General features: G+C 23.8%; 1 protein-coding gene across 1 annotated transcript; it reads right to left on the bottom strand.

Annotated features, from left to right (window-relative positions):
• Nucleotides 1-501: 501 nt before the first annotated feature.
• LOC122505021 (esterase E4-like) lies at nucleotides 502-4,221 on the bottom strand. Its single transcript, XM_043616429.1, has 8 exons — nucleotides 3,852-4,221; nucleotides 3,216-3,341; nucleotides 2,827-2,986; nucleotides 2,073-2,452; nucleotides 1,507-1,678; nucleotides 1,241-1,431; nucleotides 986-1,133; nucleotides 502-890 (listed from the first exon to the last, which is right to left on the bottom strand). The coding sequence occupies exons 1-8, from the start codon at nucleotides 4,056-4,058 to the stop codon at nucleotides 559-561; spliced, it is 1,716 nt and encodes a 571-aa protein (XP_043472364.1). The 5' UTR covers nucleotides 4,059-4,221; the 3' UTR covers nucleotides 502-558.
• Between the last annotated feature and the right edge of the window lie 8,812 nt (nucleotides 4,222-13,033).

The raw sequence follows: 13,033 nt of genomic DNA, 5'->3' as shown, positions 1-13,033 counted from the left end.
TGTCAATATAAAATAAAATAATGATAATGATAATTATAAAATATAATATTACAATTTGATTTAATACTGTAATAATATGTATATTATAATATAATTTTGTAATTTAATTTAAAGTAAAAAATTAAAATAATCAAATTATAAAAATCATAATCATAATTTTAAAAAACATAATAATTTTAATAAATTATTAATAACAGAAAATAAATTACATTAATGAGGTGGAGAGTATTATTATTAGTTTATTACTAAATAAATTTTCTAAAAATAAATTTTTATTTGCATAAATATTAAAATTGAACAGTGAATAAAATCAACTTTTTTTAATTCATAAGCGGAATGTTTCCTTAATTTTCAATTCAAAAATCTTTTCCTCTTCGATAATGAATTACAATAGAATGAAATAAAAATAGCTTTTTAATTTGAATATGTAAGAAATATTTAATATTAATATTTAATATAATTAAATATTTAATGTCAGTGGAAATTTACGGAGAAATAAAATACAATTAAGCAAACATTATTTATTTTTGAAAATACAAATTTTTTTTATATTATCATTCAATGCTTGCGGTTGTGAGAATGTTTACGACTCGGTGGCAATGGAAATAGTCTGTCCCACAATTTCATTCTTTCAGGATAGATGACTCCATTTTTCATAATCATAGAACTATTATTAATTTCTAAATAACGTTTTTGCTGTGGTGTGAATTTTTTCCAAGACACATTCTCAAATAATGAATTGTCCTTGGGAATTGGTTCACCAGTTTTGGCAAAATTTTCAAAAATCGCCGTCATCTTTTCCACCATCAATATTTCTGGATCGCCTTCGACGAATTTTGGAAATTTCGACATATAAAATATGTACATTAATTCATCATGATGTGAAACACCTGAAATGAAACAAATAAAGCATAAAAAAGTAGAATATGAAATAAAATTAATAAAATTAGTAGAATAAATAAATTTTAAAAATCATTAGCATTACCAAAGGGTTTTTTAGTGTCGTTCCATACAACATGACTGTATCTTCCTTGATAGGTGAAATGATAATAATAAACCGGATGTCTCGACGACGCGGATAATAAATTAATGAATCGATGCTCGGAAAATATGATGAGAGCATCGGAATAAAGCTAAAATATAAAGAAATTTAGAAAATCAGAATAAACTTTCAATCTTTGAATAATAAAACACATAAAAATTATTTGCCAATTGAAATAAAATTTGGCAAAAAGTTTACTTCTCCTATTCCTCCAATATTGTCCAAAGTCACGTGATTATTAATATAAAATCTTTTAAATTCATCACTAATGCATTGAGTCCTTGATGTATTTCTCTCGAATTGAAAACTAATCGGAGCAATGTGATTCCAATCGGAATTCCATTGATCCAGAAAAGTCGAATTTCCTGCTCGGGCAAATTCAATTGGAACTGGAATGAAAATATACAATCGAAAATAGGAAACAAAATAGAAAAAACATTTTTTTGTTTTTTGTGTTTACTTACACACAATTACTCCTGCGAATTCATCTTTATCAACACCCCCAATAACGGGAACTGGGGCAACTCTTCCTTCCCTTATAGAATTCACTGGTTCCTCTGTAAGAAATCTTTCAACGCCATTTACTTCCGGTTCTACAACCGGGGTCCATTTCAGAACCGGATCTCCGTACCATTCCTGAAAAGGAAAATCCGTTGAAAAATATTAAATAATAGTAAACACTGAAATAAAAAAGTTAAGACAAAAAGAACTAAAAACATTTTTAAAAAAACATCCCCTACAGCATCGAAACTTTCCTAAAAAAATATCAAAGATTTACTTCCGAACTTCGAAGTGTTTACTTCCACATTTTAATGAAAATTTTGTAAAGATTTAAATGTCCCATTCTAATAAATGTTTATAGGGTGAAACATAAATTTTCTTCGGTGCTGTATCGGATAATATAAAAACCAAAACGTTTGAATACAAAATTAATTATTAAAATTAATGAATTATTATTAATAATTATTATTATTAATTACTTAATTAATTATTATTAGTTAATTATTATTAATTAATTATTAAAACGTACGAAAAATAATGTGGGCATTGAATCTGCAATATCTTGAGCTGGTATCGTTTGCAGACAATCGACAATTTCATCAACTGAATTTGTGGAACAATTGAAATATTCCGCTTGCTTGATGGCCATGTCTTTTTGATTGGTGCCCAATAATTTTTGATAAGTGACAGCACCGCTCATTGAAATTGCTCTGTGAAACAATCCTCGGGACATTGGTGACACCAAATGCATTGTTACACTCCATGATCCTGCACTGTATCCGGTAATTGTCACCGAATTTGGATCTCCACCAAAGACATTAATATTCTTTTTAATCCAACGAAGTGCAGTCACTTGATCCTTAAGTCCCATATTTCCGAGCAATCTCGGATGATCGGCACTCAAAAATCCTAATATTATTAAAGAAACATTATTCCTTTCATTAAAAAAATAAATAAATTACAAATTATTTAAATTGAGTCAAGTAAATTACTAATTAAATTACAAATTATCTAAATTATGTCAATTTTCAGCGAAATAAATTATGTCAATTAAATTACACTTTATTTAAAATACAAATTAATTGAATAAGGAGTTAATTTGATTACAATTAATTAAAATACAAATTATTTCAATCAGGTGTTAAAGTAGAAGTTACTAAAATATTCCGAATCAATAAAATTACTATAAATTTATTTTCATCCTTTTTCAAAATTTCCATTCAGTACTTTTCGTACTTGTCCTAATTAACGGAATAAAAAAGAAATCACTTTTTTTTCAGTACCTAATGAGCCAATTCGATAATTAATGGTAACCAAGACAACATCTCGATCTAGCAAATATTCGGGTCCAAATTGGTCGCTTTGACCAGAATAAGAGAAAAATCCTCCTGGATGAATAAAAACAATAACTGGTCTTTTCACTTTGTCATTTTCAGTTGGTAGCTAAAAACATTATAAAAATTAGAAAATAAAAATAAAAATTTGAAAAGAAGTTCTACTATAAAAAATAGTAGGAAAATATCTAAACAATTTTTATCATCAATTTTTTTTAATTTTTAGAACAGTGTAAAAATATTAAAATATTGAAAATTCATAAAAGCTAACAATAAAAAATAAAAATTTAAATTTAATTTTAAATTAAAAATTTCTTGATTTTTCTGCATATAATTACCTTGGTTGTGTATACATTTAGTCGAAGACAGTCCTCCGACATAATTGTATAATTAAACTGAGGGCATGCTGGACCCTCTTTAGAGGCGTCGAAGACATCATTCCATGGTTTTACAGGCACAGGTGGCTTTATATAAAAAAAAAATAATAACAAAAAACCAAAATTAAGTATAAATTAGAGTAGAGTGGGGTGAAAAAGACACTTTTTTACTTTTTACCCCCTAAAATCAGAATTAAATATTTTTTTCCAAATCTCAAACTGATACTGCAAGTTTAGTTCTTAAGCTTCAAAATCCATGTCCAAACTTTTTTTTTAATCAACCAAAAATTATTTTTAAATATAATAATTTGGATTGAATACATCAAAAGTTTGATTCAATAAAAATTACGTTTGATTCAAACATATTTTTTTAGTTGGCTACATATTTTTGTAAAACAAATTTTTTCTCACTGTATATTAAGTTAGAAAGATATTAATTACTAAATTAATTTGAAAAATTAATTTGAAAATATAATTAGTAATTTAAAAAATTACTGTAAATTAATTTAAAAATATTAAATAAGGTATAAATTGGGTAATTGTTTTAGATAATAATTCTATTAATTTTAAGAAAGTAATTTAATTTAAATCTCTCACCTGAAAGCGAAGTTTTCCAGTCGGTGGTTCAGCATATCTCACACCGCGGAAGGAAAAAATTTTTTTACCCAATCTCGTTGTTTTAAGAGAGCCTTTAATTCGACCGAGGTCATTTATTTTGACATTTAAATTTTCGTGCGCAATCGCAGCATAAAAATTACAAAATAAAACAAGAATACACAAAAAATTAAATACAATTTTTCCCATTTTAATTTTCAGTCTCAAAAGTAAAAATACACGCACAATTTTTAATACTTCAATTGAAAAATTTCGTTTTTTTATAAATTATTACAATAAATTAATATTTAGTTATTTAACATTTCCAGAACAAAACGAAAGTAATCCGACGAGTGCGTCAAATGTACTAAAATATTAAATAACAAGTGAAGAGATTATATACTTTTTTCAACAAGGAAAACTTTGTGGAAATAAATGGAAATAAAGAAATTATAAAGAAATAATCGTACTATTCAAATAAAAAAAACATCAACTGATTAAATAACTGAAATCAATGGAAATTCCTACAATTATAAAATAAGGTAATATTCAAAATAATATTTAATTGTTTTTTTTTATTTATTAACGTTAAAAACAAAAGTATCAAAATTAATATTTAGCGTCGACGATAAACGTCGAAATAATTAATAACAAAAATATTGAGAAGGAAGAATTTATAAGGAAAAAAAAAATTAGTAAACTAAGCAAAAAGTTATTTTTACTATCAATTCCCATGTGGAAGGATTTCCGGAAAATTACCGGAAGAGACTTTCAAAAACTTTCCGTAAGTGGTTTCCGTAAAATTTCCGAAAATTGATTCTTTTGGAAGTTAATTTTTTCCCAGAAGGTGCTTCTGGAAGTTGATCCTTTTTCTGGAATTTTTCCGTAAATCACTTCCGGAAATTTATTTTCTTCCGTAAATGGACAATATTTTTTAAAATCCTTTGAACTAAGTACATTCTTCATAGGATTATCCTTTTCGGTTGGTGTTCTACTTTACTGATTTTGTTGATAATACTCTACTTAAAAAGTGGGTAATACCGAATGCAGCTAAGTTGCCGACTAATAGTAGCTATAACGTCGGTGAAGTTTGCAACGTTTATGATCAACGATTGAAAGGAAAAAATTATTTTTTTACCAAAATGAATAAAATTTTTTGTTTACAAATATTTCTTTTTGTAAATTATTATTCAAAAGACTAACCAAAATATTTTCTATAGAAAAATGAATTAAAATTTGTTTAAAAAAATATTATTCCTTTTAAATCGTTGATTAAAAACGTTGTAAACTTCACCAACATAGCTATAACCATCAGTCAGTAATGTAGAAGAGAAAAAAGAATTTTTTATAAAAGTTATTGCAAAATGAATTTTTTTTTTGCAACTTTTATTTTAACGAAAATTTTATTTCTTCTAAATGATTAAACTGGTTTAAATAAACCAAACGAGAATATAAAGGGCATAAATTATACTTTCGTTCAGAAAGTAGATAATTTTTTAAAAGTTTATTTTTTAATAATTATTTAATAAATTTTTTATAAACAATTTATTTTTTATAATGTTCTTCGCATTTCAAAATTTGAAAAAAAGTTTTTATTCGTTTTTTGTCTTAATTTGATATCTGCAGAAAAACTGTGATAGTAAAATCTTGAATGACTTTTTGCTTTATCAATAATTAGTAAAAAATAACTTTATTAGTAAAATTTACTATAATTCAAAAGCAAACAGTTGGTTATTAATTCAAAATTAGTAAACATTTTTACTAATTCAAATTTAGAGAGTAGTTTATATAATAATTATTATAAGAAAATTAAAGTATATAAGAGTACTGTTAGAAGAAGATGAAGAAGAAGAAGGAAAGAAGTAACGTTAATTTAAAAGTTAAAAATTTGTGGACATCGCACGCATACGTAATAAATTGTGTATATAAATAAGAGAACCGGAAATCGCAATTCCGGAAGACACGAAAGTCTCGAAGGAAACGTATAACGTCGCACTATAAGCGAATCGATATGAATAACTTTGTACCATGATGAAGAAAAATAATATAATAGTGCATTCAACCACCCTATCGATTTCCTTGAACATTGCATTTCTCGAGACCAAAGCCAAACAGAGTCACAAGTTCACGTGTCTTATTCTAAAACGAAACTAGATTTCAATCTGCCGATTACGTTTAAATAATGGTCCGTTTATTTATATAAAAAACGATTGAAAGGAGAACAAAATATATGCCTACAGTGACTGACACTCAAATTGAATAATAATAAAATAATAATAAAATAAAATAATAATAACAATAATAATAATAATAATAACAATAATGATAATAATAATAATTATTATAATAATACAATAATTATAAAAATAAAATCATATTAATTACACACAAACTAATTAGGACTGAAAAACAAAATAAATATTGTAGAACAAAAAAAAACCATAAATATTAAAGTAGACAAATAGTTTTTGGTCAGACAAAAAAATAGATTTTGATCACAAAAATGTAATTTTCTTTTCCCTGATTTCCAGACTTTTTTCTGACTGATTTTCACTCTTTCCCTGACAATAAAAAATATTCTGATTCACTTTAAAAATGATTAGGTACTCAAAAAAATATTCTATCGCACTTATTTACGAATTTCTTAAATTGTAAAATTATTCGAAAACATCAATAACTTAACTTCTTTTTTAATCATTATTATTTTCCTATAGGAAAAAATATTTCAAAAATTTCAAATTTAAACCTTTTAAAATTCAATAACTAGAAAGAATATGAATAGAATTATTATAAAACATGAAGAAATGGATCACTCCGAGTCTTCGACTCGAAGTGATCCATTTCTTCATGTTTTATAATAATTAAAGCTGACTAAGTGATAAAATCATTATTTTATATTATAATATAAAAAAAATTGTTACTGTAACTTGTTAAAAATTATTTTCATCCTTTCAATTCAATTATTATTTTCTAAAATTTTAAAATAAAATTCTAATAATTTACGATAAAGTTCTTTTGAGAATTTTCCAATTTATTTGTTTACAATTCAGTTTTACGTGAAATTTCGATTATTCGCAAATTCTTCAATTAAATATACATTAGAAAATAAAAACTTGAAATAATTTTAAAAAATTGCGACTAAGCTTTTTGAAAAAAATTAGTTCCATAGAATTTTTAATTAAAAGCATGAAAAATTCAAATTTTTAAAGATTTTAATTTGAAACCTTTACAAAATTCAATTATTTATAAAAATTGCAATTATTAATAACTTCTCCAAATTGAACTCTAAAACTTTATATGAAATTAATTTTTAATAGAAAATTTCACGATAATTCAATTATTTTAAATACAAATGTAAATAATTTATTGAGTAAATGAATGAATGTTTCTTAAAATTTAATTCTTTTATAGAATTTTATCAACAAATGTTTAAATAATTGAATTCTTTCGACGAATTTTAATAAAATTTTTATTAATAATTGAATTTTTTTGAGAAATTTTATTAAAATTGTAGAATATTGAAAATCATTGAATTAAGAAATTTTTTGAAAATAATTAAAATTTTGACATGAATATTATAAAAATTCCTGAATATAATTGAATTTTAGCGAAGAATTTTGCTATGTATAAAGACAATTAAATTGTTTACGAGAATTTTTAAAGAATTTTTGAAAATAATTGAATTTATGGAAAGAATTTTAATGTTTATTAAGATAGTTCAATTCTTTCAAATAATTGCGTTAAAATTTTTAAAATTGAAACTAATTTCAACAGAATTGAAATTAAACTTTTTCAGAAAAAAATTAAATCTACAGCATTTTTAGTTAAAAGTATGAAAAAATCAAATATTCCAAACATTTTAATTTGCAACCTTTTCAAAATTCAATTATTTCTAAAAATTCACACTATAATGCTTTTAATATTGTGAAGAATTTTATGAAAATTATTTAAATAATTTAATTCCTATACTATGAATTTTGTTCTCTATGAAAATAATTGAATTCTTATGAAGAATTTTGCACTGAAAAAAATTAGGCTGACAAATTCAACTACCTTTGGGTAGTTAAGTGAAAAGTAGTAAAAACAACTACTTTTTTAGTTAGTCTAACCCGGTTTGCGTAGTTAATTTAACTATTTTTATGTAGTTGATAAATAGTAGTTGATTCTACTAATATATGTAGTTAAATTTTAACAACAGGTAAGTTGTAGAATTGACTACAGTGCTGAAGTAAGAACAACTAAGATAATAGTTTACTCAACATTTCATAAGTAGTAAATTTAACAATTTTATAGTAATAAATAGAAAGTAGTAAAAGGGACTACTTTTGTAAGTAACGTAACACTTTCTTAACTAGTAAATTTTACTACTTTAATATAGTTAACACCAAATTGTTGAATTAAAGAATTTATACGGTTGAATTTGAAACAACACGTGACTTGCACAACTGACTATCGTGAAGTAGTAGAGGGAACTAATTTTTTTATTAGTCAAACCTTTTTCGTGTAATAGACTTTACAACTTTTATGTAGTTATAGTAGTTGATTTGACTTCAACATTAGAGTAATAAAAATAAATGAATAATATTGTTGAAGCCTATCGAACCACTCTAAGTAGCAAAATCTACTACACAATGCAGTAGTTTTGGTGAGAAAATAATAGATAATTTTAACTTTTTGAACTTAAGTTTTACTACATTGAGTAGTAGATTGTACTACTTAAAGTAATTAGAAAGGATTGAACAGCATTTTTAAATAAAGCAAAGTTCAGAAATAAGAATTTAAAGAAGATAAAAAGAACTAGTAAAAGTAGTAAATACTACTACATTACATTGTAAAATGAACTACAGTTGTCGGTTGATCTATGTCAAGAATGTCATCAGGTTTCATGCAGACCATCGTAGCGTGCGAGCGTGGTTAGGTGGTTAGGTTATCGGTTTGCGAATGTTAGGGTCGTGCGTTCAATCCCCGGCGTTTGAGGATTTTTCTCCATTATGTACATAAGTGTTGAAAATTATAAAGTATATGTGACCAATAGGAATGCTAGAGGAGATGAAAAATGAATTTCAGTAATAATAATAATTAATAAATAATAATAAATAATTCTACTACTTTTAAGTAGTTGCTGACAAAAACAAAAAGATGTTAATTTTTACTTTATAAAACAGATCATTAACTACTTTTAATAGTTAATTCTACAACAGAAATGTCGTTAAAGCCTATCGAATTACTTTAGGTAGTAAAACCTACTACTTAAAGTAGTAGATTTAAAAACAAAATAATAGTTAATTCTACAACAAAAATGTCGTTAAAGCCTATCGAATTACTTTAGGTAGTAAAACCTACTACTTAAAGTAGTAGATTTAAAAACAAAATAATAGTTAATTCTACAACAAAAATGTCGTTAAAGCCTATCGAATTACTTTAAGTAGTAAAATCTACTACCAAAATCTTAGTTGTTATAATTACTTTAAAGTTAGTCAAATAAACTACTAAATCACATTCAACCAACTACATTCTTAGTTGTCTTAACTGCTTTTATGACAGTTAGTACAACTATTTGAATTCAGTTGAGGACCTATTGAATTACGTAGAGTAGTTAAAAAGTAGTCAAATCTACTAGTTTTTTTTTTCAGTGTGTTATTTATAAAAAGATAATTGCATTTTTTTCAAGAACTTTATTTGAAAGTTTTGAAAATAATTTAATTTGTGCGAAGAATTTTGTTATTTATAATGATAATTGATTTCTTGCCAAGAATTGTATTACATTTTTCAATATAATGATTGAATATCGGCAAAGAAAATTATGAAAAGTTTATAAAATAATTGAATTTCTGCGAAGAAGTTTATGAAATGTTTGAAAATAATTGAATCATGTTTAAAATTTTGTTATTTTTAAAAATAACTGAATTTCTGCGAAGAATTTTGCTATGTATAAAGATAATTAAAATGTTGACGAGAATTTATAAAGAATTTTTGAAATTAATTGAATTTCTAGAAAATGTTTTTATTAAGATAGTTAAATTCTTTCAAATAATTGCGCTAAAATTTTTAAAATTGAATCTAATTTCAACAGAATTGAAATTAAAGTTTTTCAAAAAAATACTTCATTAAATGATTTATAAGTAATAACTTTATGGCAGTTCTTCAATAAAACTAAGTTATTTAAATTTTAAAATAAATTATTGTCAGAAATAGAAAAAATTTAAGTTTTTTTTAGAATTCGTGGTAATTTCATAGTTTATATGAGACAAACAAAAACACAAAAATTCAGTATAAATTCTAAAGATTTAATTTTTCCCAGTACTTTTAATGAAAATCCCTGACTTTTTCCTGATTTCCCTGACCTGTGGCTAAATGTTAGTAGAAAAAACAATTTTTAGTCAGACAGTATTTGAGAAATTAAATATAAATAAGTAGAGAAAGCAATTTTTAACAAGCCAAATAAATTGAAATATAGAAGAGGAAAAAAATTAAAAAAGAGAAGCGATTTGATATATAAACAAATGTTCTATAAACCAATAAATAAAGAATAGAATGATAAAAAGTAGAAAAGATAATTTTTAGTCAGACAAACAAAAATCTATTTTAAAGATATAACTTATTGATGAATTAGTGAGAAATGAAATTTTTAGCAAGGCAAAATCGAATTTAACCTTGACAAACTGAAATAAAATACAATGAAGTAGAGAAAGAAATTTCTGGCCAGACAACTAATTTGATAAATAGGAAAAAAATGATAAATATATAATTAAAAATAAAAGTTGAATGTCAACGAAAAGTAAAAGTGAGATGCAATTATAAAGTTAGGTAAGTAGAGAAAGGTATCTATTGTCAGACAAATGAGATGATGGGTAGAAAAGAAAGAAATGATAAATACAAATATACAATACAAGTTAAAATAGTTTAATATAATAGAAACAAAAAATGAAGAGGAACGCAATTACAAAATTAAGTGGAAAAATCTGTTTTTGATCAGACAAAATTTTGTCTATTGATAATTTAAACAACAAAACAAAGATGTCCCTGAATTTACCATCGAACTATTTTTTGAACATTCTAGAGATGAAAATATCGCTAATTTTACTTTTTTCATTTAGCTTGGGAGTAAAAAATATATTCAGGGCCTAAATTAAAAATATTATTATTGGTAATATTATTATAATAGAGAATAAATTTTTAGCAAGAATTTTTGCAAAAAAGAAAAACACGAATTTACACTTGACAAACTAAAATGAATCGAATGTAAGTAGAGAAAGAAAATCCAAGTCAGACAAAAGGGGATGTAGTTAGGAAACTAAGTGGAAGATAGTGTTTTTGGTCAGGCAAATTTCTTTCTGGCTTACTCAGCAAATAATTAAAAAAAAAGAAGTGCTAACAAAATTTTAGCTTAAAATATAGTTTTAATTTTCAAGAGTAATTAATTTTACATAAAAACTATAAATAGTTAGATTTAAATATATAAGTAGAAGATGCCATTTTAGCAAGACAAGTGAATTCGAAAATTGATGAAAACAAGGCAAATATAAGTAGAAAAGGACTTTCTAGTCAGACAATTGAATTGACAGACAGAAAGGAAAGAAATTATTTATTTACCTTCATTCGCGTCTGTCTAAAAACTTCCTTTTCTACTCAGCACATTTTACTACGAAACAGTAATTTCTATACTAATTTATTAGTGAAATTTACTATATAATTTAAAAGCAAAAGCTTTTAAATTAGTAAATTTCACTCACTAAAGTCAGTCCAAAAATTCAAATTAGTAAACATTTTTACTAATTAATATTTAGAGAGTAACTAATTATCAGTAGGAAGTAATTAATTTTTAGAACAGAAAACAAGTAATTATTATTATTACAAAAGTAACTAATTACTTGTATAAAAAATAATTATTAGTAATAAAGTAACCAATTACTAGTAGAAGTTAACTAATTATTATTGGAAATTAACTATAATTGCAAGTGAATAATAACTCTCTAAAATTGAATTAGTAAAAATGTTTACTAATTTAACTTTGTGACTGAATTTTTGCTTTTAAATTAGTAGATTTTACTAATAAATGGTATACTTTCTACTAATTTATTATAGTAAATTTTGCTAATTCAAAAGCAAAAATTAGTCACTAATTACGATTAGTAAACAATTTTATTAATTTAAATTTAAATAAATAACTAATCATTACCAGAAATCTATTAACTAATTATCTAATTATTATAAGAAATTAGCATATATTATTATTAGAACTCAACTAATTGCTAGTAAATAATTACTCTCTAAACTTGAAATACTAAAAATCTTCAATAAAATTTGAAATAGTAATTTTTATTAGTTTATGCTTTAGATTGGTAAATTTTACAAATAAATAGTAATTTCTACTGCATTATTAGTAAAATTTACAAATCTAATAAAAATTACTTACTTTATTAATAATTAGTTACTCTCAATTTGATTTACCAAAAATGTTAACTAATTAAAATGACTTACTGAATTTTTGCTTTGGAATTCGTAAATTCAACTAATAAATAGGAATTTCTACCAATTTTCTTGGCAAAATTTACTAATTTAAAAGCAAAATGTCGGTCACTAATTCAAATTAGTAAAAATTTTTACTCATTCCAATTTAGAGAGTAATTATTTATTAGCAATTAGTTAATTTCAAATAAATTTGCCAATTTCTGCTAATAAATAAGTAATTTCTACTAATAATGACTTGATTTCTGCCAATTATTACTCTTTAAATTTGAATTAGTAAAAATGTTTACTAATTCGAATTGGTGACTGACTTTTTGCTTTGGAATTAGTAAATTTTACTAATTAATGAGTAGAAATTAATAAAAATAAAATTCAAAAATAAATAAACTTTACTATAATAAATAGTAATTTCTATTAATCTATTTGTCAAATTTACTAATTTAAGAGCAAACAGTCAGTCAGTAATTAAAATTAGTAAACGTTTTTACTAATTCAAATGTAACGTATAACTAAATATTAGTTGAAATTAACTAATTTTTAGTACAGAAAACAATTAATTAGTAGTACAAGTTACTAATTATTCGTATAAAATAACTAATCATTAGCAGATTAGATAACTAATCATAGATTAGATAACATATCATAAATTATTAGTAGAAATTAGCAAATTATTATTGGAAATTAACTAATTGCTAGTGAATAATTAGTTTCTAAAT

This window comes from Leptopilina heterotoma, unplaced genomic scaffold (assembly GCF_015476425.1).
Source record: "Leptopilina heterotoma isolate Lh14 unplaced genomic scaffold, ASM1547642v1 Lhet_33, whole genome shotgun sequence".
In the NCBI taxonomy this organism is placed as follows: domain Eukaryota; kingdom Metazoa; phylum Arthropoda; class Insecta; order Hymenoptera; family Figitidae; genus Leptopilina; species Leptopilina heterotoma.
Note: the sequence above shows the minus strand (reverse complement) of the source record. Positions and strands in the feature narration are given on the sequence as shown.